Below are 24,475 nucleotides of genomic sequence, written 5' to 3'. Positions count from 1 at the left end.
GGCTAATTCAGAGGGCAGTTCAGAACCTGTCACATGGTGGATGCTGACCACAGAAACAAAAAGAGGTCATTTACCCCACCAAGCCCATACTAACTTATGTAAAGATCAATCTCATTAAGCTTGTCAAAGCAGCAAATTTCCCTCTAAAGAACTATAGCCAGCAGGCAGAGCTTTAGAATACCATCATTACCTCTATTGATAATAGCTTTAATAAAAATTTTCAGATATATTTAATAATCACATTTTTATGTTCTCCATGATGTGTAATTTACTCAGACAACTGCATTACTAGTCCAGTAATATAGTCATCATGCTGTTGGAACCCAAATGCCAACCTTAATGCATGAATATGGGTCTGTACTAGTGGAGAGTGTCAGAACAACAAAATATTAATCAACACTCAGCTTGCATAATGTTACACCGCACTGCCTATGTTAACTGGGCAGTAGGGAGATCATATCTACAGTAGAACCTTGTGACAAAATTGCTGACTATAGAAGTTCGATTGAGATATATATCTTTGGCTTGGCTTCGCGGACGAAGATTTATGGAGGGGTAATGTCCACGTCAGCTGCAGGCTTGTTTGCGGTTGACAAGTCCGATGCGGGACAGGCAGACACGGTTGCAGGGGAACATTGGTTGGTTGGGGTTGGGTGTTGGGTTTTTCCTCCTTTGTCTTTTGTCAGTGAGGTGGGCTCTGCGGTCTTCTTCAAAGGAGGTTGCTGCCCGGCGAACTGTGAGGCGCTAAGATGCACGGTTTGAGGCGATATCAGCACATTGGCGGTGGTCAATGTGGCAGGCACCAAGAGATTTCTTTAGGCAGACTTTGTACCTCTTCTTTGGTGTACCTCTGTCACAGTGGCCAGTGGAGAGCTCGCCTTATAACACGATCTTGGGAAGGCGATGGATCTCCATTCTGGAGACGTGACCTGCCCAGCGCAGTTGGATCTTCAGCAGCGTGGATTCGATGCTGTCGGCCTCTGCCATCTTGAGTACTTCGATGTTAGGGATGAAGTCGCTCCAATGAATGTTGAGGATGGAGCAGAGACAACGCTGGTGGAAGCGTTCTAGGAGCCGTAGGTGATGCCGGTAGAGGACCCATGATTCGGAGCTGAACAGGAGTGTAGGTATGACAACGGCTCTGTATACGCTAATCTTTGTGAGGTTTTTCAGTTGGTTGTTTTTCCAGACTCTTTTGTGTAGTCTTCCAAAGACGCTATTTGCCTTGGCGAGTCTGTTGTCTATCTCGTTGTCGATCCTTGCATCCGATGAAATGGTGCAGCCGAGATAGGTAAACTGGTTGACCGTTTTGAGTTTTGTGTGCCCGATGGAGATGTGGGGGGGCTGGTAGTCATGGTGGGGAGCTGGCTGATGAAGGACCTCAGTTTTCTTCAGGCTGACTTCCAGGCCAAACATTTTGGCAGTTTCTACAAAACGGGACGTCAAGCGCTGAAGAGCTGGCTCTGAATGGGCAACTAAAGCGGCATCGTCTGCAAAGAGTAGTTCACGGACAAGTTGCTCTTGTGCCTAGGTGTGAGCTTTCAGGCGGCTCAGATTGAAGAGACTGCCATCCGTGCGGTACCGGATGTAAACAGTGTCTTCATTGTTGAGGTCTTTCATGGCTTGTTTCAGCATCATGCTGAAGAAGATTGAAAAGAGGGTTGGTGCGAGAACGCAGCCTTGCTTCACTCCATTGTTAATGGAGAAGGGTTCAGAGAGCTCATTGCTGTATCTGACCCGACCTTGTTGGTTTTCGTGCAGTTGGATAACCATGTTGAGGAACTTTGGGGGGCATCCGAGGCGCTCTAGTATTTGCCAAAGCCCTTTCCTGCTCACGGTGTCGAAGGCTTTGGTGAGGTCAACAAAAGTGATGTAGAGTCCTTTGTTTTGTTCTCTGCACTTTTCTTGGAGCTGTCTGAGGGCATTGACCATGTCAGTAGTTCCTCTGTTTGCGCGAAAGCCGCACTGTGATTCTGGGAGAACATTCTCGGCGAGACTAGGTATTATTCTATTTAGGAGAATCCTAGCGAAGATTTTGCCTGCAATGGAGAGCAGCGTGATTCCCCTGTAGTTTGACCAGTCTGATTTCTCACCTTTGTTTTTGTACAGGGTGATGATGATGGCATCACGAAGGTCCTGAGGCAGCTTTCCTTGGTCCCAGCAGAGCTTGAAAAACTCATGCAGTTTGGCATGCAGAGTTTTGCCGCCAGCCTTCCAGACCTCTGGGGGGGGATTCCATCCATACCTGCTGCTTTGCCACTTTTCAATTGTTCAGTTGCCTTATATGTCTCTTCCCGGGTGAGGACCTCATCCAGCTCTAGCCTTAGGGGCTGTTGAGGGAGCTGGAGCAGGGCGGATTCTTGGACTGAGCGGTTGGCACTGAAAAAAGATTGGAAGTGTTCTGACCATCGGTTGAGGATGGAGATCTTGTCGCTGAGGAGGACTTTGCCGTCTGAGCTGCGCAGCGGGCTTTGGACTTGGGGTGAGGGGCCATACACAGCCTTTAGAGCCTCGTAAAAAGCCGTCCTGGCCAGAGAAGAAACAAGCCTTCCATCGCGCATGCAGCCATCTTCAGTGAGATATATATTTATATATATTATTACAATAAAACTGCAATAATTTCTCCCTCTCTGGACCTTGGTGGTGCTGCAGATTTTCCAGGCTGTTGGATATTATTTCACTAAATACCCAGATACACCATTAATTTTCACATTTGAAAAGAATGGTGTAGTGTGGATTGTGGAGGGTCATGTGACTTCCCTGTATGGAACCTGGTGGGAATGTGGGTCGTGGATGGTCACGTGACCTCTCAGCCTGGAACCTAGTCAGAAGTTGCATAATCTGCCAATCAAGGTTGGATTTTGCCCACTCATTAGTGTACAACTGACCACTGGCCCCATTAATCACCTAGTGATTACCTTGGCTGGACCTTCAGCTTTCTGTACTATAAAGTCCACCACGTGCAGTAGATCTTTCCATTTTGCTCTTCAGCCCTGAGACGAACTCTGCTATGGACAATGCTGGAGGAGTCATTAGTAAGGTGTACACTACATGGGGACTGGGGCTTTTGTATACTGTTATAGTTGTAGATAGCATCTGAGCCATGCCCATGTTACACAAGGAATGGGGGTTAGCGTATAGTAGTCCTAGATTGTGCTATGTCTGCATAAACAGTTACTAGTATCAGCAGTATTGTCCCATGTGACTGGGTTGCACTGTGCTTGCACTGGTATCGGTCGTGATAAGTCTGATGTGACTGGTTGCACTATGTGGTGTAATTGTGAATACTTGCATGTGTTTCAATAAAGATTATTTCTACATTCAGCCTTTGTCCAGATCTGCTTTTCTTTGAACCCTTCTAACATGACAAATGGAAAATAGAATTTGGTAAATTTCAGCTTTTTTTTAATTTCACCTCACTCTGACCTCTATGTACAGTACTTAACACTCCCGGCGCACACACACTCAACTAATGAGCCAACCCAATTATCAGGATTTGCGACATATGCCAGATTATTGAAGCTTTACTGTACTGGAATAGAAACAATGTGCATTAATGGATAACAATTTGTGACATACAACTGCAGCATTGAATCTCCCAGCATATTCAGCCCACCCTGCCTATACCAACTCTTTCAGGATCTATCAACTTCCTACCACACATCAACTCTTTCCAAGTTCAAATGCTAAGAGAATGTCTCAGAAGTTAGGAGAAATGCATGCACAGTGTATGCTGGATTCAGTTTTTGCACTGATAAAGAATAAACACCTCAGAACTATGAAACAAATATAATTGAAAATCTATTGTGTTTGCTGTTCAAGCTAAAGTGATGCAAAATTTGCTTCCGCCATTACAGGGAGCGCTATGTTTTATTAGCTTTGAGGATCTTTGTTTGCTTTATTATTACTGTGTGACACCATATGATTTTTTTTTACATATTTTCGAAAATATCTTTTGAGTCTGCAGTAGATCCAAATGTACCCTTAATTTAATTTACTGTAAAGAAGAAACTGGGGTGGGGTTAATATTAAATAGACTCACGAGTAACTTCTAGTTGCAAAAGTTGGTGTTGTTACCAATGATGAACATGCTCCATTCGTTATCTGCATTTTCCCAAGGCTGGGTTGAGTGGAACCTGCATGAAAACACAGAGGGACAAAAAAAAAGACAGGATCATTTACAAAATAAGTTACTAACACCTGCTGGGACACAATGCAATGATTGGGACTGTGGAGGACAGCACTTGAAAGAGCAAGTGACTGTCACATGTAGGGATAAAAGTTAAAAAGTAGTATATGGAAATTAAGAAGATTTATCACTCACTGAAAAGAGACACGTAATCTTTCTACATTTGTGGTCTAAAGGTTTTGTTTCCTCACTTGTGGGACAACTTTAATTGTCTTCAAGGGTTACACTTCCCTGTTTATTTTTTTTTTAATTTTAATTTTTTTTTACCCCGCCTCCCTCCCTGGACCCGAGCTCGGTGGGCTCGCACTGACTGGGAGGCCCACACACCAAGGGTTACACTTCCCGAAAGATTGGCTTCTTTAATATATTCATTGGTAAAGTGCTGGTCTGGGGTAATCCCTCATCTATCACCCTTCCTTGAAAGGAAATAACTTGCCTGAAATTGATAGTGACCAAGTTATATCTCAGGAGGAGTACAGGAAGGAATTCACAAACTTGCACTCCAGGGGCAGACCTGGCATTTTACAAAATAGACACAATCTCCATGCTCTCTGTTACACAACTGGAATGTTTCATCTCATTATGCCACTGGACAACCTTATTAGAGCTGCATATGGTCAAGTGGAATGCATCTGTGATATTTGTTTGTACATCAAGTTAGCAAAATTATCAAGTAACTTTGGGATGGATACTGATGCTGGGTGAATCTTCTGTGCATTAAAGCCAAGGTCTTCTCTGGCTGTTAAAATTAAAGATCATAATTGCTGTATGTTGCTGAAAGCACAGCCCAGAAAATGTACCAGCTTCAATCTTGCTGTTATTAAATATATATCAGTCTTTCAGGAGGAAGTGATTGACAAGGTGGAAGTAAAATCAAGGAAAGTTGTGACGATGATGGTGGTGAAGGGGAGAATAAAAAAAGGAAATGAAAGGGGTGAGTGAGGACATGGCAGTGAAAGAAATCTACAGCTAACCTCATTACACCATGCAGCTGAAGTGGAAACACTAATAGAATGCAGATTTTCCAGAAGATGTTAATTTATTAAAGGCTCTGGAATTGGACACATGTCCACTCTGTCTGAAATACATTTAAAAATTTTTAGAGATTACAGGAATGACAATAGGCCCTTCTGGCCCAGGAGCCCACACCACCCAAATACACCCATATGAACAATTAACCTAATAACCCCGTACATCTTTGGAATGTGGGAGGAAACTGGAGAACCCGGATGAAACACACAAGGCCACAGGGAGAAGGTACAAACTCCTTACAGAAAGTGGTGAATTTGAACCTGGCACTGCAATAGCATCTGCTAACCATGAGAAAGAATGTTGAAATGATTTTCACGTCATTGACTGGAAGTGTTGCCTAGTCATTGCAACTAATCTTACTAGAGCCAACATCATTGTGACCATTACCTGGCTTGCTCAGAATGGTTGCTTCCAGCATGTGTGGAAAGCTCCCCGTGCTGGCGGGCCTGCTCATCCTGCGGTGTCCCAGCCTCTGAGACGGGCTGCGGTACTTGTAGGCATCAAGCGAGAGGAACTCACTGAACTGCACGTGCTCGTTGCGCTTCAGGGGTGTTCCCTGGTTGGACCACGACAACCTTTGCAGGTGGATACACAGGCACTGAGGGAGCTTAAAGTAACAAGAGGAGGACAAGTCAGGAGGGCAGGGATGTGAAACAAGAGCGCACAGCAGTTCTCTCAGTTAACGACATCTCACGGAGCCGTTTGTCACTTTTGAAGTGAGACGAGGATTGTTGACCAAACATAATCTGCTGGAGGAATTGAGTGGGTTGAGCACCATCAGTGGGAGAAAAAGAACGGACAAAGTTTCGGGCTTGAACCCTTCATCAGGACTGATTGTTCACAGCTGGTCACAACATTGCCATTGGGCAACAAGAAGGGGATTGGACTCCTTTCTCATCTGATGTTCCTGAGAATGAAGAAGGTCTGGACTACACTGCCTGACAAGGTGGTGTGGGTATTACTGTCGTGAAGCACCTTGCCATTATCATCTAGTTCTTCATCTCATCTGTGGAAATAATACCAGGCATGTTGATGAAATGTTGATGGGAAAAGACTTTGCACACAGTGACCTCAATTCTGTTAGCTTCAAGTATAGTAATGGGAAGGGGTAATGCTGGTCCTCAAAGTAAGGTCCAAAACTGCAGGAGCGTTGGGGGGGGGTGGTGAATGGGAACTGCTGATTGCGACAGCACAAGATAGGATCCAATTAGGCACAATTAAAAAGTTTAAGAGGCTTTCAGATAGATACTTAAATAGACATGGCATAAAAGGATATGCACCTCATGCAGACAAATAGGATTAGCATAGATGGGCAAAAAGCATGGACATGATGTGCCATAGAGCCCTTTTTCTATACCATGTCACTCCATGACCCAATCAACATCCTGGTACCATTACCAAGCACTCCCCCACCATCGACATCCTGGTACCATCACCAAGCTGTCCCCCCACCATCGACATGCTGGTATCACCACCAAGTCCCCCACCATCGACATCCTGGTACCATCACCATCCCCATCAACATCCTGGTGCCATCACCAAGGCCCCCCCCCATCTATATTGTGGTTCCATCATTAATCGCTCAACCAGATCAACCATATAAATATGATTTTCTGTTTTCCTATGAATGCTCAATTAAAATGAATCTTTAATGCCCTTGCTCTGCGTGTCTATTTCCAATCAATGATGCAAACCCACCTTTCCGATTTTCAGCTGTTTGATGAAGGTTGTTCTCTGGTTTTCCGTAGTCTGTCCATTCTGTTTCTCCCCTGCCTGAATACATTAAAGAACATTGAAGATTGCCAGAACCTGAAAAAAATCATTTAATCCCAACCTGATGGTTAATCCCTCCAATATTCCACACTGCACAGTGTAATGCTTCATCCAAAGTTAATGTAATGAACTTTATATCACATATACTGCTGACATCATGAAAATCAGTTTCAAAAGTATTTCTGGGAATTTTACCCAAAGGACTGTGGAGTACGAAGCAGAACAAATGTGTACCTTTAATAAATGGGCTGGCTAAATCCAACTTCCCACCTACCATTCTCTGGCTCTTCAGACTATAATTTTGGAAGGGTCAAATGAATGCTGGAATCCAAAATAGCTGCTCTCTCAGTGTCCCTGGATTGACAGACCGTACAATTCTAGTCTACATTTTTAATTAAACTTCCACAATCACCTTTCACAAGTGACATCAACAGGTTACAAATCAAGATGAGGAACAAATCCCTGCTCACTCCCTGGAGTCAATTTTAGTACGATCAAGATTAGCTACTTTCAACGTGGACTGAGAATGGAAAGAAGGCTCTGCTGGCTTGTGTGATTTGACATTCACCAATACGGCCATCTGAGAAAGATCATACATAAAAATTTGTAGCATGGTGCAGGCCCTTTGGCCAACAGTCTTGTGCCGACCCAACAACTTATTCTAACAACTGCTTAGAATTTCCCTGCTGCATAACCCTCCATTTCTTCTTAGTACCATGGACATATCTTCAAAGATCCTATAGTACCTGCCTCCACCACTGTTGTCGACAGTGCATTCCAAGCACTCACTACTCTTGAGTGAAAAACTTGCCTCTTACATTCCTCCTGTACTTGCTCCCAAGCCCTTAAATCGAAGCTCCCTCTGTTAGCCATTTCAGCCCTGGGAAAAAGTCTATGGGCATCCATACAACCAATCCCTCTCATCTTGTACAATTCTATCAGATCACTCCTCAACCTCTGTCATTACAAAGAGTTCTATCTTTCAATCTTACCCACAAAAATTTAATTCCTCCTTTCTCTACTAAAATAACTATACTTTCTGGCTCAAGAGTTTATCTGCCAATGAATATTTGCTGTGTCTTGCATGCTTTTATTTTCAGATCATCAACATTAACAGGAATGAGTGATGGGGTGCTACTTACCTTGGTACAGTTCTCACACACCACATCCTGAATGGTCTCTGAGGAGATGAAATGTTGCAGGCAAAGATCCAGTGACAGAGGCCTGCCCTGGAAGGTACGAACAGTGACAGAGTTATGGAATCACATAGCACAGAAACAAGTTCTTTGTTCTCTGAGTACTTGCTAAACTTCAAGCATACATTTACTCATACCCGACACCAATCCCATTTCATTCTTCCCACATTCCCATCAACTCCCCTCAGATTCTGCCATTCATCTACAGTTCAAGTTTATTATCATCTGTCTGTACATATACAACCCGACAAAATGTTTTCCCAGACAACGGTGCACACATATACACACACAATACACAGTACAAAATAATCATATATACAAAGATATAATGTAAAATAAATTTATGCATAATTTGGGACGATTTACTTGGTTACAGTATACCATCTATCAATCTCACAGCTTGCAGGAAGAAGCTATTACCCATCTGGCAGATATGATTTTGATGCTCCTGTACTTCCTCCTTGATAACAATGGATCAAAGATATGGTGTGCTGGATGGAAAGGGTCTTCTATAATTCTTTGAGTCCTGCTTAAGTAACAGTTCTGGTAAATGTCATCAGTAGAGGAAAGGGAGATCCCAGTGATCTTCTCTGCCGTTTTGATGATCCTCAGTATCGACTCCAATGCTTTGCAACTACCATACCACGCAATAATGTAGTCAGACAGGACTCTCAGTTGTGTTCCTATAAAAATGTTGTCAAGATGGGGGCCAGCAACATTGCCCTCCTCAACCTCCTGAGGAAGTGTAGGCACTGCTGCGTCTTCCTGACTAATGAGGTGTCGTGGGTCCATGATAAGTCGTCCTTTATATAAATACCAAGGAATACTGTGCTTTCCACTAGAGGGCCTTTGGTCCATGATGTTGTGCCAACCAATGTAAACAATCTATTTTTTTCCCCTAAATCACACCCATAACCCTCTATTTTTCTTACATCCATGTGCCTATCTATCTGATGGCCATAGGTCAAAGATATTATGTGATGAATGGAAAGGGGCCTCAATAATTCTTTGAGCCTTATTTAACCCAATGACCCTCAGGATTTAGCCTGGGTTGCTGGAGTGGAGAGGCAGCAGCTTTATTAGCTGTGGTACTGAGTAGGGTAATGCATTACTGAAGCATTTCATTCAGAGTGGGTAAAGCTCACAGATCAGAAACACTCTTCAGGAGGAAGGTATGGATGTATGAATGATTACAGTCCACAGAAAACTTCATGAACAGAAACGCAGAGGCTACACTGCAAGATGCAAACTATGGCAAAGGTGGTAAGCTTTGGATCTTGGACAGTTCCTTTTTGCCCCTGCACTTTGCTCTTGCCATCACTCTGATACAAGTTATTCTTGGACTCATCTGTCCACAAGATCTTTTTCCAGAATTCTGCAGGCTCTTTTAAATACTTCTTGGTAAATGTAATCTAGGTATCCTTTCTGTGGTTAATTAGTCATTTGCATCTGGCAGTGTAGCCACTGTATTTCTTTTCATGAGGTCTTATGCGGACACTAGTCAACATATCCACACCTGCCTCCTCAAGAGTGTTTCTGAACTGTCGAACAAGCATTTGGGGCTTTTTCTTCATTATGATGAGAATTCTTCTGTCATCAACAGGGGAGGTCTTCCTTGGAAAATCTGTCCCTTTGTGATTACTGAACTCATAGTACGTTCGTTCTTCCTAATGATGTTCCAAGCTGTTGATTTTGGTAATCCTGAAGTTTGGGTTATGTTTCTGACTGTTTATTCTTGTTTTTTAGCCTCATAATGGCTTCCTTGACTTGGTACAACTCTAGTCCGCATGTTGAAAAATGGCAACTACAGACTCCAAATGTGATCAAAAGCTTAGAAGCAGCCTAGCTCTCTTATGAAGCATCAATGAAGCAATTAAACATTCCCGAGTACTCACAAACACCTGTTAGATATTCACCAAGACAAATGGTTACTTAAATGAAAGTTGCTTTTAATTATCTTTAAACATGAAAACAGAATCACACTTTAACTTATCACTATTGACTTAACTAACCTAACTTAACCCCCTTCTAATTCTAAGCACACGTGTATGTAATGTGTGTGTAAGTTCAGAAAAGTTCTTTGATTCACAGTCCAATCTCACTTCTCATTCCTCCAAGTTCACTAGTTGCAGGTAATTCTGTGTACAGAATTTAACATTTATAAAGTTCACCAGGCTTTGGTGCTTGAAAGGTAACTGGTTACTACTCAGGAAGATTCTTGTTGGTTTTCAGAGAGAGATTTGTTGTTCCAGGACACCCACAACTGATTTACTTCCATCAGCCACTTCAGTGTCTTGCTGATGAAACTTGATCCCTCAGGGTTCTCCAGATGATAACCTCCTTCTTTCAGGTCACCACAGAGTACCTTTTTGTTTCTCTTATTCCAAATGAAACATTAGACAACCAGTCCTCTCCTCTTGCATGAACCACAAGGGCTTTGACCAGGCTGAACTAAGCACTCACAACCAGTCTTCCAAATGGGGGTTTCCACAAGATTTCCAGCTTGTCCTGTTCCAGTCCCAGCTGCTGTAACTGACTGTAACACTGTAGAAGTGATATCTGTGTTTGTGTGTGTGTGTCTCTCTCTCACTCTCTCTCTCTCACACACACACACACACACACACACACACACACACACACACACACACACACACACACACACACACACACACACACACAAAGTCTGTTTGACTCTCTCTGCTTGCAAAACTACATGACCCTCCTAAAACAGAAAGCTTCCCTCCAGACTGTCTGTGGCTCCGACAAGCTCTTTCATCTGTTGCCTTTTTGTAAACAACAATCCATTAGTGAAGTCTCTTGGGCACTCTCCAAAGCTCTTGCAAAGGCCATGGGGCCAATATGTCTAGCATTAGCAGAGCTCCAGTATTTCAAATAAAATCGGTTTTAAAATGTTTGTATGTGACCTACACTAACAAACCTTTCCCAATTTATCTCCTAAAAACATTTGGATTTTTTAAGTAGTTGAAGTTAACAATACTATTTTATTTCTTGTCCATACATTTATTTTCTACCAATGTATTGGATGCTGCAGATCTCTGTAACTCAGCTGTAAAGACAGCACCTACAATTGGAACCATCTGGGAAAACAATTTTAATAGAAATCCTGCTTAAAAACAGGTAGATGCCAGGTTGCTTGAGACTCACTCTTGCAATGCCTAAATAATACACCTGCATTAAGAATAAACAGTTTAAAAGACAAAAATACTATAGTGTAATTACACTGAATAAACTTCACTTGTAAGAATATATAAACCTTAAAGCATTTTACTTTATTTTCATTCACATACTTTGAAAACACTTAGCCATTGCTACGCCCGCAGGCTCCTTCTCTTCCATGGAGCTGCCCAAAAGAAAATAATAACTGTAGATAATTAACCCCCGCCCTCCCCCAAGTTTACAGATAAAACCTCTGACTGGGGAAACTCTTACTAAGCAGGGATAAGAAAGTACTTTAAGAGAGTCACCAAATGGAAAATGGCATCAACACAGCTGCTATGAGCAAATCACGACCAAGGCACTCCGCTGACTGAATATTTGCTCCCATCTTCACCAAAGGTTACTTCAGAAAACATTTACAATTTTAAAATTGCATATTTTTACCTATTATTTTATTCTTATTTATGTTAATTTTTAAACTTTATTTTCCCTGATTTTTTTTGCCAGTTGCTTGAATTTCAGATACCAGGAATTTCAGAATGGGATCAGTAAGAATGCAGTTGTACACCAGGTGGCAGCACCTGGTGGTAGTTTGACAAAGGTATCTGGTTCTCCATGTGTAGAGTTGACCAATTTTCCTTTTGGAATATTTATATTTACCTATTCCCATTATTCTGATCTCAGTGTTTGCTTGATATCACTTTGTGAACTGCCAAGCTATGGCATAATAGTGCATTTATAACTTGTGGCCAAACTATTTACCATGCATTAAAATTATATAATCCTGCCCTTTTGATCTATTCCAAGGCAGGTTTTCAGTGTGCCTTCTGAATCTATGTTTTGGTCTTTGAGGATTCTTGAACATTTACACCAAGTTCTAACCCCAATTCTTCTTTGTTCACCAGTCCTGCAAAAACGTTACACCTATATTCATTCAGATTAAATCCCATCTATCATCTTTGCCCATCTTACCATCTTCTGTGCAGAGCAAGCTTCCACAATGGGATAACAATGAGTAAAATGGCTTTAGCCATATTATTTGAATGATCAACATTCATCAGACTCCCCCTCTTCTTTGAGTTGTGGCACAAGTCTTTATCTAGGTGAGCAGGCTGATGTTCAGTCAAATGTCTTATTCAAGAGACAGCAACTGTGTCTATACTGCATATGCATAGTGGCCTGGAATTGTGTTCTCATGTCTTTACTTTCCATTACATTAAACTACTTTAAAAATAATAATTTGGCTTTGATTATACTATACAAGTACTTAGTACAAAACAAATAAGCTTTCAAAATGCACAGTACATACCCACGTCACAGATGGAATGCTGAGAGAGAGGCTGTCGAACGTGTCATACCTGACAGGACTCTGATGAGAAAAGATGGAGTCAGTATTGTCACAGTTTCTTACTCTCATTCCAATGACATATCTAAGACGTCATACCAGTAGTATCTGCAGTCTTAACAGGCACAGTCTGTCTGTGTATCTATAACCCAAGTTTCATAACCTGTGAAGTCAGGGCCATTGATAATTAGCAAGGGCAGTGCAGACGTGACCTGTGCTGAACAGAATGGACAGCATACAGAGCTCTAAGACCAGCACAGGATTGATTCTTGATATTAATTTCACAAATATATAATTATAAAAACAACAAGGTTAGTTAACACTGTGAATTTGATTGGTTCATTTCATTTACCCAATGAGAAACTTAAAGGCCACTGGGGGGGGGGGTTGGGAGAAATGTTATCAAGTGACTGTAGGCCACTGGTGACACTCACTGCAACACATTGAATCTGCAAGGAGTACATGCACGTCAACAACCTCTACCTTAGCATTGATGATAAAACTTTATTCCTCTCTCCCTCCAGGCTTAAATTTGAAAAGTGCTAAAAGCTTGAGCAGTGGAAATACTCAGCAAGTCAGTAAACAGCTAATAACAATTAGGCTGCATTTGGTGGCCAGGCTGGAATTGGTTGGTCAATTTCTCTGTCAATCAAGCTTGATGGTCACACTGCTGTCACACCAAACAATATTTAATCCTTATAATTCATATCTAACTATACTCAAGATTCATGCTCACAGCTTTTTAATTAAAAAAATAACCAATTATTAATAGAAGTTGTTGTGGTTTGTTTCCTCTCATCTCAAAGAAGATGTCTTACTCTCCTCTGATCTCACTGGGTCAGCCAGTGACGCCAAAACTTCTCTCAAGAGTAAAAGCTATGGTGTCACATTCAGTGTAGCAAACTATTGGAGGATGGAGACTGAAAGACAAATGATCCCCTTCTTCATGGATCCTAACCAACATGCATCTCCCAAAGTTTCAGAGAGATTTTCACATATCTTCATTTTAGAGCAAGTGCAGGGAGTCTCTGGGTGGAGGTTTATATAGTGGCAAATAATCCGAGTTTTATTGCAAGCTAACAGTTAATGAAGCACCACCCCTCCTAAAATAGTGACATTTTATTGACACACAAGGCAGCCAACTGATATCTGAATAGATGGACTAACATTTAGGATCCAATTCCCCTTTCCCCTACTCATCTCACCCAAAAGACATTCAGCTCAGGCTAATGATTTACTTCCAGTCAGCATGCACATCTCCAGGTTGCTCATATCAAGACACCCAACCTAAGCCTATGGGCCTGGAAAAGAGTTGGGACAGGCTGTGTTTATATGCTAATAAAACATTCAGGTTCAGGTTGGGCTGTGCTGACCAGCCGAGTACCTTATCACAGATCTTGACAATTCATGACCAATATCTGGTGTCCATAGATCCATATAGTATTTCAGCTTCTAACATCCAGAGCAATGGTCAGGCTCAATATAGAAATATTATTAAGTCCTTGGATTTAGGTTAGGTTTGGATTCATTGCGATCAGATTGGGATTTAATTTTATATCTGACCTAATCAGAGTTGCACAGAGAACCCATCAGCAAGGTAAGGAACATATTGTATCACCACAAGATTTCATTGGTATAATAGAACTTCACACACAACGGAGTGTTTTTCAGCGCAGTCACCCCTTTCCCCACACATACCCACCTGTTTCTCACACTGTTTACACACCATGTTACTCGTGAGCCGGCCATGGAAAGGGTGTTGGGACTTCCAAGGAGTTGGTGGTGGCAGCAAAGGCCCTTAAAAACAGAGAGATCAATTAGCAGGGTAAATAAAACCCAAAAACAGTGGAAACACTCAGCAGCTTCTGTGGGAGAGAAACAGTTAACGTTTCAGGTCTTTCATTAGAAAAAGTTTCAGACCCAAAAGGTTAATTGTACTTTTCTCTCCACAGACACTGCTGTCCTGCTGTTTTCAGCAGGCTTTTATTGGATTTGAGATTTGCAGCATATGCAGGTTTTCTGATTTTCAAACAGCAAGGGAAATTCTGCAAACACATTGGGATGGCTGAGGGAGCATTACATCAGCCATGTTTAAAACAACCTAAGAAAGATTACAGTTTAAAAAAATTCAAACTTAAACAAATTTGAAACCAAGAAAGCAACAATGAATAATTGTGTGAGCTGTTATCATCAACTCGAGTTCTTTGTGACAACCTGCAGGAGGAATGGTCAAGCCATCATAGAACATGAGAAAACAGGAGGAAGAGTAGACCACCAGCCCCCTCAAGCCTATCACACCATTCAACATCTCCATGGTTGATGCTTACCTCAACTACACATCCATGCCTGTTCCCATAGTCCTCAACTTGCTCAGTTCATCGGCGAACTGACGGATAGGAAGAAGCCAGGCTTCATCTCTTGAACACAGCCACATTAACTGATTATGTCTGGCATTGCAGGAGTGACTTAGCATCTGACCCCAAAATAAAACTATCCCAAGAAAATGTTGGCCATTTCTAACCAACACCTCCTTGCTGCCCCTGTGGTTACTTTGGAATGCTACTGTGTCATTTGCTCACATCTGTTTGTTAGATGTTCCTATCACAGGAGCTCAGCAAGCTGCTGTCAACTTCACTCTGCCACTCAGTATGACAGATGTCAGAAAAACTAAACACCACCTTGCTCAGGTAGGATCTACTGCTTGGAGGGGCACACAATTGGGTTAAGTTGATTGCACCTTAATCTGACCCTACCTCACCTGGGATACAACAATCTTGATTGTGATACTTGATGGGAGGAGTATGGAGGGCAATGGTCTGAGTGCAGGTCGGTGGGTCCCCCTAGGCAGTATAAGAGTTTGGCACAGACTAGATTACCTGAAGGACCTGCTTCTGTACTGTAATGCTCTATGGTTCTATTACAACACCTAGTGTTGGCAGCTAGCATAGAAAACTATTCCCCAAAATTCCCTATTCTCACCACAACTACTGCAAAATTCAGAGATTAATTTTTTGAGGGGGGTGGGGTAATGGATCAGAACTCTGGGTTTTGGCTCCAACATTTTCAGCTACCTGGGTGCCAGCTCTGAAAATTCCTCCACACTTAAGTCATCACCGGTTCTCCCTCTGCATTTAAAACATCACTCAACCTCTGAAATTTGTAGCATCATGAAGGCACAGATAAGATTGTGGAACCTCGCATGTTATGGTCAGGTCATTATCTTTTTCCTTGAGTTGGGCAATTTAAAATTAAAGGGGGTGGGGGAGAAAGACTTAAAAAGGGAACTGATGGGCACATTCTTCACAATGAGATGTCAGAGGAAGTGATAGAGGTGGGTACAAATTTAAATTTATATGGATAGCAAATATTGGCTGAGCATAGGCAAATGGGTCAAGGATGGGTAGACATCTTGGTCTGTATCAGCAAGTTGGGCCATGCTGTAAAACCCAAACTCTTTTGACCAAGTTTCTGGTTATTGTCTAAATATTCCTTAATTGACAGAGTAACTTTAACATACAAAGTATTTTTAAACTTCACAGATTAAGGGTCTCAATGGGCCCCACCACAGTGGTTTATTTCAAATCAGAACTCCTTCCCACAATTTTCCAACATGTGTTGGATATCCTGTTCCCTGCATTTCTGAGGTTATTATTGATGATCAGTCCTACATTATGCAGGGTTTCCCACTGACACTCTTGCATTGGACATTGAGGAGGATAAAGCTATTAGCTGCAAAGCATCAGTCCAGAAGTCAATACAGAGGATCATTGAAATTGCAGTGATCACTGGGATCTCCCTTTTCTCTATTGATGACATTCACCAGGAACATTGCATAAATAAGGCTCAAAGAATTATTGAGAATCCTTTCCACCCAACACACATTATCTTTAACCAAATACAATCAAAAGGAGGTACAGGACCATCAAAAGAAGGACCACCAGGCCAGGAAATAGCTTTGTCCCACAGGCTTTGAGATTGATGAATAGCATCCTGTAACCAAGTACATAATTCCAAAATAGATATCTTTATTTTAAATTATATCTGTATGTAGATATATGTGATTATTATGTGCTATGTATTATATGTTTGTATGTGCACTGTGGTCTGCAGAAACGCTGTCTTGTCTGGTTATATATGTACAGTCAGATGATAAACTTGTACTTGAAGATTGAGTGCAAGTTATGTTTTGCTACAAATATTCTTACCTCTGCTCCTGCAGCTCATCTGGTTTTCCTCAGATTCTGGTGGACTCTACGAAAACCAAGGAGATAGCCAGATTACCAAACCTGATGGAAAGCAAATACAATTGTTTTCTGAACTAAAAAGTGATTTGGTGATTTCACCTCTGACCCATTTGAGGCAAACAAAAGAAAGGTGGTTTAAATTCGGTTTGAGAAGACATTGGTGTTGCAATACTTGTCACAAGATGGGAGATGGGTTGGTGTATACTCACACTTTTAGTGCATTTCACAATTACAGTACATCCCCCCCAAAAAATAAAATCAAACAATGAAGTTGTTTGAAGCGTGGTCAATAATGCAATGAAGGAAGTCAATTTGTGTTTAGCAAGCAGCCTCAACCAAAACTATGATAATGACCTTGTATCAGCCCAGGGCACCACAGACAATCTTCCTCAAAACACAGCCATGGATTATAAATAATTTGCTTTTTTACAAGATGTGGACATTGCTGGCTATGGCAGAATTTAATGTCCAGCTCTATTTAGGGATATACATTGGTGGGCCTGAAGTTACCTCCGGGCCCACTGATGAGGATGGCATATTTCTTCCCTTGAAGGACATGATGGAATTGGAGTTAATTGTTACTGAGACTAGTTTGTTTTTAAAGAATGCAGATTTATTTAATTGTTTGAATTTAAATTCCCCAGTTGCTGTGTTGAAACTAGAACTCTGGCTGCGAGCTCAACAACTTTACCACTATCCCTCAATATCCCAAATGTACCAATATCAAGGTCAACATTATCTCTCACTCAACATTTCTAGGGAAGAAAAATGTCATAATTATCACATTGTAGGAGCTCACTATATACAAATTAGCTGCCACGTTTCCTTTATTACAATAATGACAGTACTTCAAAAGAATTCAGCAGCTGGAAGGGATAAAAGACAACCATATTTTCACTCATCTCATACGCACACACATAGAACGTGCAAAAAATCATAAATTGTATAAAAATATTTTCATATAACACATGAGTGTAGGCAAAAGCAATTTGCATTTAAATGAGACAAAGCACATACCAGTTTCTGGCTTTGGAGAGGAATCAATTAAATAGATCGAAGAAAGGCTTCAGAGATGAGCACGATTTTAATTCTAATGTCTCAAATCAGAGGCACTTGATATGTTAATCTCCTCCCTCAAGGACAGGTCTTTTCATGGTGGGGAAAAGAACAAGCAATTATCCGCCTCTACCTCGCTCCACTTACCTCTATGAATGTGGTGCATCTGCACTGATGTGCCTTGAGCGATCCTCCCCAAAGCTAGTGTCAGGGCTGAGGAGAAGGCCCTGCTAGGGATCTATGAACAGGGAACTGTTGGGAATGGATCTAAATGTTGTCATCAGCCCATGACCCAGAGCCACCACCTAACTGCTGCTGGGCACCAGCAGCCCAGAGGCAGTGGTGTCTCGCTCAACAACCCTCCCCCCCCCCCAACCACTCAGCTCTCCCCACCGCTTAACATCCCCTGCACCGCTACTGCTCAGTATGCCCCCCCCCCACCCAAACACCAGCAGCCAGACCCAGACCAAACACCAGAGCTGTCATGCATGGCCTTTTGACAGCCTGATTCAATGAGCAGACACAAGTAAAAGTTTAAATTTCTCATTGCTGCCCCAACACTTGTGATGAACAACCTTGGCATTTCAGGACCGTCTGACACTTTGCCAAGTAATGGCCAATGGTTCCATCTGCCTGGGGGAATTATGGGTAATGAAATCGGGCATTGTTCGGCACATATGTATGGCTTCATGGCACTCATAGCCACGCCTCCTGAACGCTGCACCAATACCCCAGCCACCTCCAGGATGAAAGGGGACATCGGAGCAGGCTTTTCTGGGCTTGCATAAAAAGGTAAGAAATACCTTTTCATTTGGGTTTAAGCCGGTGTCCTTGCAGAGGCTAACTATGAAAAGGCCTATTGATAAGGTATAGTGCCCTATCCAGAATGTCCTGTTTATAGGAATACCATGGCATTCAGTACAAAGAGATATTCCCAAGATCAAAATTTCCCATGCCTGCTATAAATTGTGTCCATTCCTTCATTGATTACATTCTCATGCTTGCTATAAATTGCGTCTTTCCCAAGCTGCTATAAATTGCGTCTTTCCCAAGCTGCTATAAATTGTGCCCATACTTTCAATGCCAAGATTATATTCTCATACTCGCCTTAACATTCCCATGCTCACTATAAATTGCCAGCATACCTTTCCCTCGGCTGCTATAAATTGTGCACATTCTTTCAATGCAAATATTATATTCTCGCTCGCTAATATGCCCACACTCGCTATAAATTGTCAGTTCAACTTACCTATGACTATTAATTGTGCACATTCTTTCAACATGTAAAAATATTCTCGTATAACACGCACACGCATATAAAGCGCGAGGGGGGGGAAGGGTACCTGGTATGTAAAATATGCATATAATGCATGCATTGTAAGCATAAAAATACAGTAATTTGCTCAGCTTGTGTAAACACTTCTGGAAAGATTCCAGCATCCTCTTAAACCCACCTTGATGTAAAACCTGTCATGCAATTATATATTATTTTCAATTCACTCTACAAAAGAAATGCTCTGCAAAATGCCGAAATGTGACAGCAAAACATTCAAGTTATTTAGGTCTGGGCAAAGTTTGGTTCTGGGCTCTCTGAAAGGTGATCAGTTTACTGAAAGGGCTAAGACACCTCACGGTCACATTTGCAATGGTCAGAACACAATGCCAGCAACGAGCCAATTTACCTCCAGAGACTGAATGTCAAATAGATGTGCAACTCGAGGCTGCCGGTCTCGTTCATCCTCCAGGCCAGAAGTGAGGATGTGAAACAGCTCGTGAGCATCCTGTAAACAGAAGAATAGCATCAACAGGCTAACAAAGAGAAAAGCACAGTACAAATCAACGTCCTATTCCGGGAGTACAACTCAACGTCCTATTCCGGGAGTACAACTCAACGTCCTATTCCGGGAGTACAACTCAACGTCCTATTCCGGGAGTACAACTCAACGTCCTATTCCGGGAGTACAACTCAACGTCCTATTCCGGGAGTACAACTCAACGTCCTATTCCGGGAGTACAACTCAACGTCCTATTCCGGGAGTACAACTCAACGTCCTATTCCGGGAGTACAACTCAACGTCCTATTCCGGGAGTACAACTCAACGTCCTATTCCGGGAGTACAACTCAACGTCCTATTCCGGGAGTACAACTCAACGTCCTATTCCGGGAGTACAACTCAACGTCCAATTCCGGGAGTACAACTCAACGTCCTATTCCGGGAGTACAACTCAACGTCCTATTCCGGGAGTACAACTCAACGTCCTATTCCGGGAGTACAACTCAACGTCCTATTCCGGGAGTACAACTCAACGTCCTATTCCGGGAGTACAACTCAACGTCCTATTCCGGGAGTACAACTCAACGTCCTATTCCGGGAGTACAACTCAACGTCCTATTCCGGGAGTACAAATCAACCTCCTATTCTGAGAGTGTAAATCAACATCATATTCTGGGAGTATAAATCAACACTGTATTCTGGGAGAAGAAAAAAGATCTCCACAGCAGGAATAATCAAGTTTAAAAAGTCAATACAGAGGATCATCAAAATGGCCGAGATCATCACTGGTGTTTCCCTTTCCTCTATGATGACATTTATCTTTGACCCACTACCAGCAGGATAGAGGTACTGGAATATTAAAATCAGGAGTGCCACGCTGGGAAATAGTTTCCACTTGCAGGCTGTGAGATTGTAACTGTGCAAATCATCCCAAAATATTTATCTTAAATGATAGAGTATATATGTATGTGTGTGTGTACGTGATTATTATATACTGTGTGTTGGGCGCACTGTGGTTCAGAGAAACTGCTGTTTCATCAGGTGTCATATGCAGAGTTAGATGATAAAAAAAATCTTCAAATTGAAATTTTTGCCAAACTACTATTTAAAGATAGGCTTGTGAATACTACACTCAGACTGTTAATGGTGACAGGAACTAAATGACCAGAACCTATGATTATGGTTTAATTCACTGGAGCAACAGCTTCCACTGAGAGAAAACAACCAAATAAATTTCTCCATGTTTGCAAAGAGACACTAAGTCATTTAACTACAGACCAGTTAGTGTAAATACAGCAAATTATTTCTGAGGAATAGTTTAAATCGTCATTTAAAATGGCACAGACTAATCAAGGACACTTAGCATAGACTGGTTAAGGGAATATTGTGTGGATCTTAACAAGGTTCTCAATAGCATCCCATGTGGAGTACTGGTCGCCCTAGGATTCATGGAAGATAATTGGAAGTAAAATTAGATCAGTGGCAGGAAACAGAAGTTGTTGGATGGGTATTATTGCAATTGGAAAACTGTTACCAGTGTGGAGTTCCACAAGGCTCCTGTATTTCTTGGAGTATACTTTAATCTGATAAGACTTCATTGCTCTGGAATGAGTTTGGAACTCATTGCCTGAAAGGACAGAAGAAGCAAATTTTCTCTCTGCATTTAAACAGTACTTAGATACGTCCTTCAAAAGAACTGCGAAGCTGTTGGCCTAATGCTAGAAGATGGGATGAAACTGGGAAGTTATTTTTCAGTAAGTACAGATAAATGACAGGGCTGAAAAGCCCCTTTCTCTCTCAACAATTACATCTCACTGCATGGCTCCGCGTCTTCTGCCTTCTTAGTGCTTACCTGCTCTTCAAACGAAGACATATGGCATTTGTACATCCTCAAGACCTCCAGGAGACTTCCTGCATCCACCACATCCTCCGACGTCTCCTCTGCATTGGATAACACTGTCAGCAGAGGAGACAATGAAACTCACAGCTTGCACCACTCTATCCCGTCTCCATTCCTTTGCTTCCATGTCAGGAGAGCTTGGCCATCAAATGGACCAAGTGCAGCTCAGCCACAGCTGCTGATGATGAGCTATATGCAAAAGGTTGAATTCCTGAACATTTCACCATACCACCAAATAAAAAGAGCTGCCTTTTTATAAGAACTCTGATGCGTATACCTGAATCTGATACACAGTTGAAGAACAAACCATCGATCTTCATGAATGGGATGAGGACACCAAGTTCCAACCCTTGCTTGCTCCAGAGGGCAATTCAGAGTCAACATCAAATATCACATGCATCGTGTATTCAGAGGAATGTCACTGGAACTAGCAACCTTAAATTGAAAGGCTGGATAGGCTGGGATGGAGTGCAAGAGCTGAGGGGGACCTAATAGAGGCTTGTAAAAATCCGTCTCTTTTCCCAGGGAAGAGGAGTTTAAAACTAGAAGAAACAGGTTTAAGGTGAGAAAGGAATGATTTAAATGGGAATGGAGGAGCATCTGGTTGTAGTTTCATGGACATGTTTATTCATATCAGCCTTTTGAACTAATTATTTAATTAGATTAAGATCATTTCTGCAGCTGACTTGCTGGGATTCAGATACATCATGGAGTCATGAAGAGCTACAGCAGGGAAACAGGCTCTTCAGCCCATTGAGTCTGCAACACCATCAACCATCCATTTATTCTAATCCAACATTAACCTTTTTTTTATTCACTCCTTATTCTTTGCAACCCCACCCCAGAGTCTACCACTCACCTACACAATAAAGGAAAGTACAACAGCCAATTAATCAACCAAGCCACATGTCTTTGGGATGTGGGGAGGAAAATTAAACACCCAGAGGAAAATGGAACACCCAGAGGAAACCTACGTGATATAGGAGACAGCATCCAAATAAGAGAAGGGAAATGGGGGGAAAAAAATCATTGCTCCCAACTAGGACAGGATCTGAATGCAAGGAGTAGAATCCTAGTTCATTTTATCAAGCCATTCAACCAATTGATCCTTTGCTAGCTATTTGAGAGTTGTCCAATTAATCCCACATCTGTACACATTTTTTCCCCCCACTTTTACATATTTATCCAATTCAGTTCCAGAATATTTAAGTATCCTTTCAGGCAGCTCAGTCCACAGTTCAGCTAACCCTACATTAAACAAAAAAGGTGCAACTCTCTCCTGTTTACAACTACTTGACTGAACCACTGAGAACCTCAGGGAGCACTACAGCAAACTGTGGCAAGGACTAGCAGGAGAACATGCAATAAGTACTGGCTTTCAATCATTCCAAGAACAGGGCCGATACAAGAAAATAAATGAGAACAAAAGTTCTCCAAATGATTATTTTTTAAAAATGTAAAAATAATGGAGATCTAAATTTTTTTTTAAAATCTAGTGGTAGGAGATATTATCTGTTGACATTGTTTAGATTAATTGCTGACAATCTAATCTCTTCTTAGAATTGGATTAACATTCAAACAGAACATTAATGCCACAGGTACTCTGTGGTTAGTAAGGTATTGCTTAAGGTGGTATGTGAGTGGAGAAAAAAAAGGTTGCGAACCACTGCCTTAGGAAGATGAGATGGCCTTCACATTCTCCCAGCCTACAGACTCACCTCGGAGTAATTGGAGAAGCGTGACAGAGAGGTATGTGCAGTGCTCTTCCTGGGATGAGTCCAACCTATAACGTGTCGTGAAGTCACTGAGCCAGCGAATGAAGGATGGACAAGCAGCCAGACCCTGCAGCAAGGAGTTCATAAAGCAGGTGTTTCCAAGGTTCAAGAGGCCAGGAACAAGGCCTGGAGAGGAACAAAAAAAAAATCAATGACAGATGAGAACTTCATAACCAGTTAACATGCTGCCTTGTTAATGCCAGCAAGGTGGATAGACTGTCTTGTTATGCTCCCCATCTGCAATTGAGAGACTTATAAACAAATGGGTTAAGTTTAACACAATTTATTAACAAACTAACAATAAACACCTGAGCATAAGCCTTGATGGCAACTCTATGCAAACAATAGATTATTATATGGCGTATATGGGGAAAAAAAACCCATACCATTACAGACCAAGCTCAAATGCCCCTAAAAATCAAAAATTCCCAAAACAAAACCTCATGTCAGTCATGTCAAGTCTGTCAGTCAAGAAGGAACAGCTCACAGATCTGGTCTCCAGGCTTGAGATTATTGGTTTCCTTGCCCACTGGTCTTTTAGTTTGAGGGTGGATCCAGGTGACCGTGGTCCCTATAGACTTACCCCTGTCAGGGGAACACAAGACTGGCTTGAGTTTCTAATGTGGCAACAACCACCTTTACTTCCTTCACCAGGGAATTTTCATAGTTACCTCCGAGTCACCACACAAGGTTCACGCCTCTAAAGCCCTCCTTAGGGTACCAAGTGACCTTCTGTCACACGTGTCTTTCAAAGACCTCTTTAGGGTTAACAAGTGACCTTCTGTTATGCAAGCCCTCTCCTTTGGACACCCTGGCTTGGGTGGTCACATGACTCTTGTCACACAAAGTCCTCCTCGTGAAAGGGAATGAGAGTCCTGCATACACTCTGCATATCAGAGTTTCCCAAACTGCGGTCAGAACAACAGTGCTAGCACCCATGGACCAAGTAGTTCAGTTTTCTTTTTCCCATGGAAACTACTGGATGAGCACACTGACACATAGCTTCAGACAGC

At 42.0% G+C, this 24,475-nt stretch overlaps 1 protein-coding gene across 3 annotated transcripts in view; it reads right to left on the bottom strand.

The window, feature by feature from the left end:
* Positions 1-24,475, bottom strand: part of LOC138761097 (ubiquitin carboxyl-terminal hydrolase 30-like) — a 42,668-nt gene that overhangs the window by 5,704 nt on the left and 12,489 nt on the right. For 2 of the 3 annotated variants that reach the window (XM_069932701.1, XM_069932703.1), the window contains exons 3-12: positions 23,406-23,588; positions 21,640-21,743; positions 19,695-19,793; positions 16,918-16,963; positions 14,415-14,509; positions 12,677-12,736; positions 8,137-8,223; positions 6,920-6,994; positions 5,609-5,828; positions 4,043-4,136 (exon numbers count right to left, since the gene is read on the bottom strand). In XM_069932701.1, the coding sequence (XP_069788802.1) occupies positions 4,043-4,136; positions 5,609-5,828; positions 6,920-6,994; positions 8,137-8,223; positions 12,677-12,736; positions 14,415-14,509; positions 16,918-16,963; positions 19,695-19,793; positions 21,640-21,743; positions 23,406-23,588 (1,063 nt within the window). The remainder of the gene's footprint in view (positions 1-4,042; positions 4,137-5,608; positions 5,829-6,919; positions 6,995-8,136; positions 8,224-12,676; positions 12,737-14,414; positions 14,510-16,917; positions 16,964-19,694; positions 19,794-21,639; positions 21,744-23,405; positions 23,589-24,475) is intronic. The other variant, XM_069932702.1, reaches the window with a different exon arrangement.

This window comes from Narcine bancroftii, chromosome 4 (assembly GCF_036971445.1).
Source record: "Narcine bancroftii isolate sNarBan1 chromosome 4, sNarBan1.hap1, whole genome shotgun sequence".
Taxonomy (NCBI): Eukaryota; Metazoa; Chordata; class Chondrichthyes; order Torpediniformes; family Narcinidae; genus Narcine; species Narcine bancroftii.
This window is presented reverse-complemented; position numbering and strand designations above follow the sequence as displayed.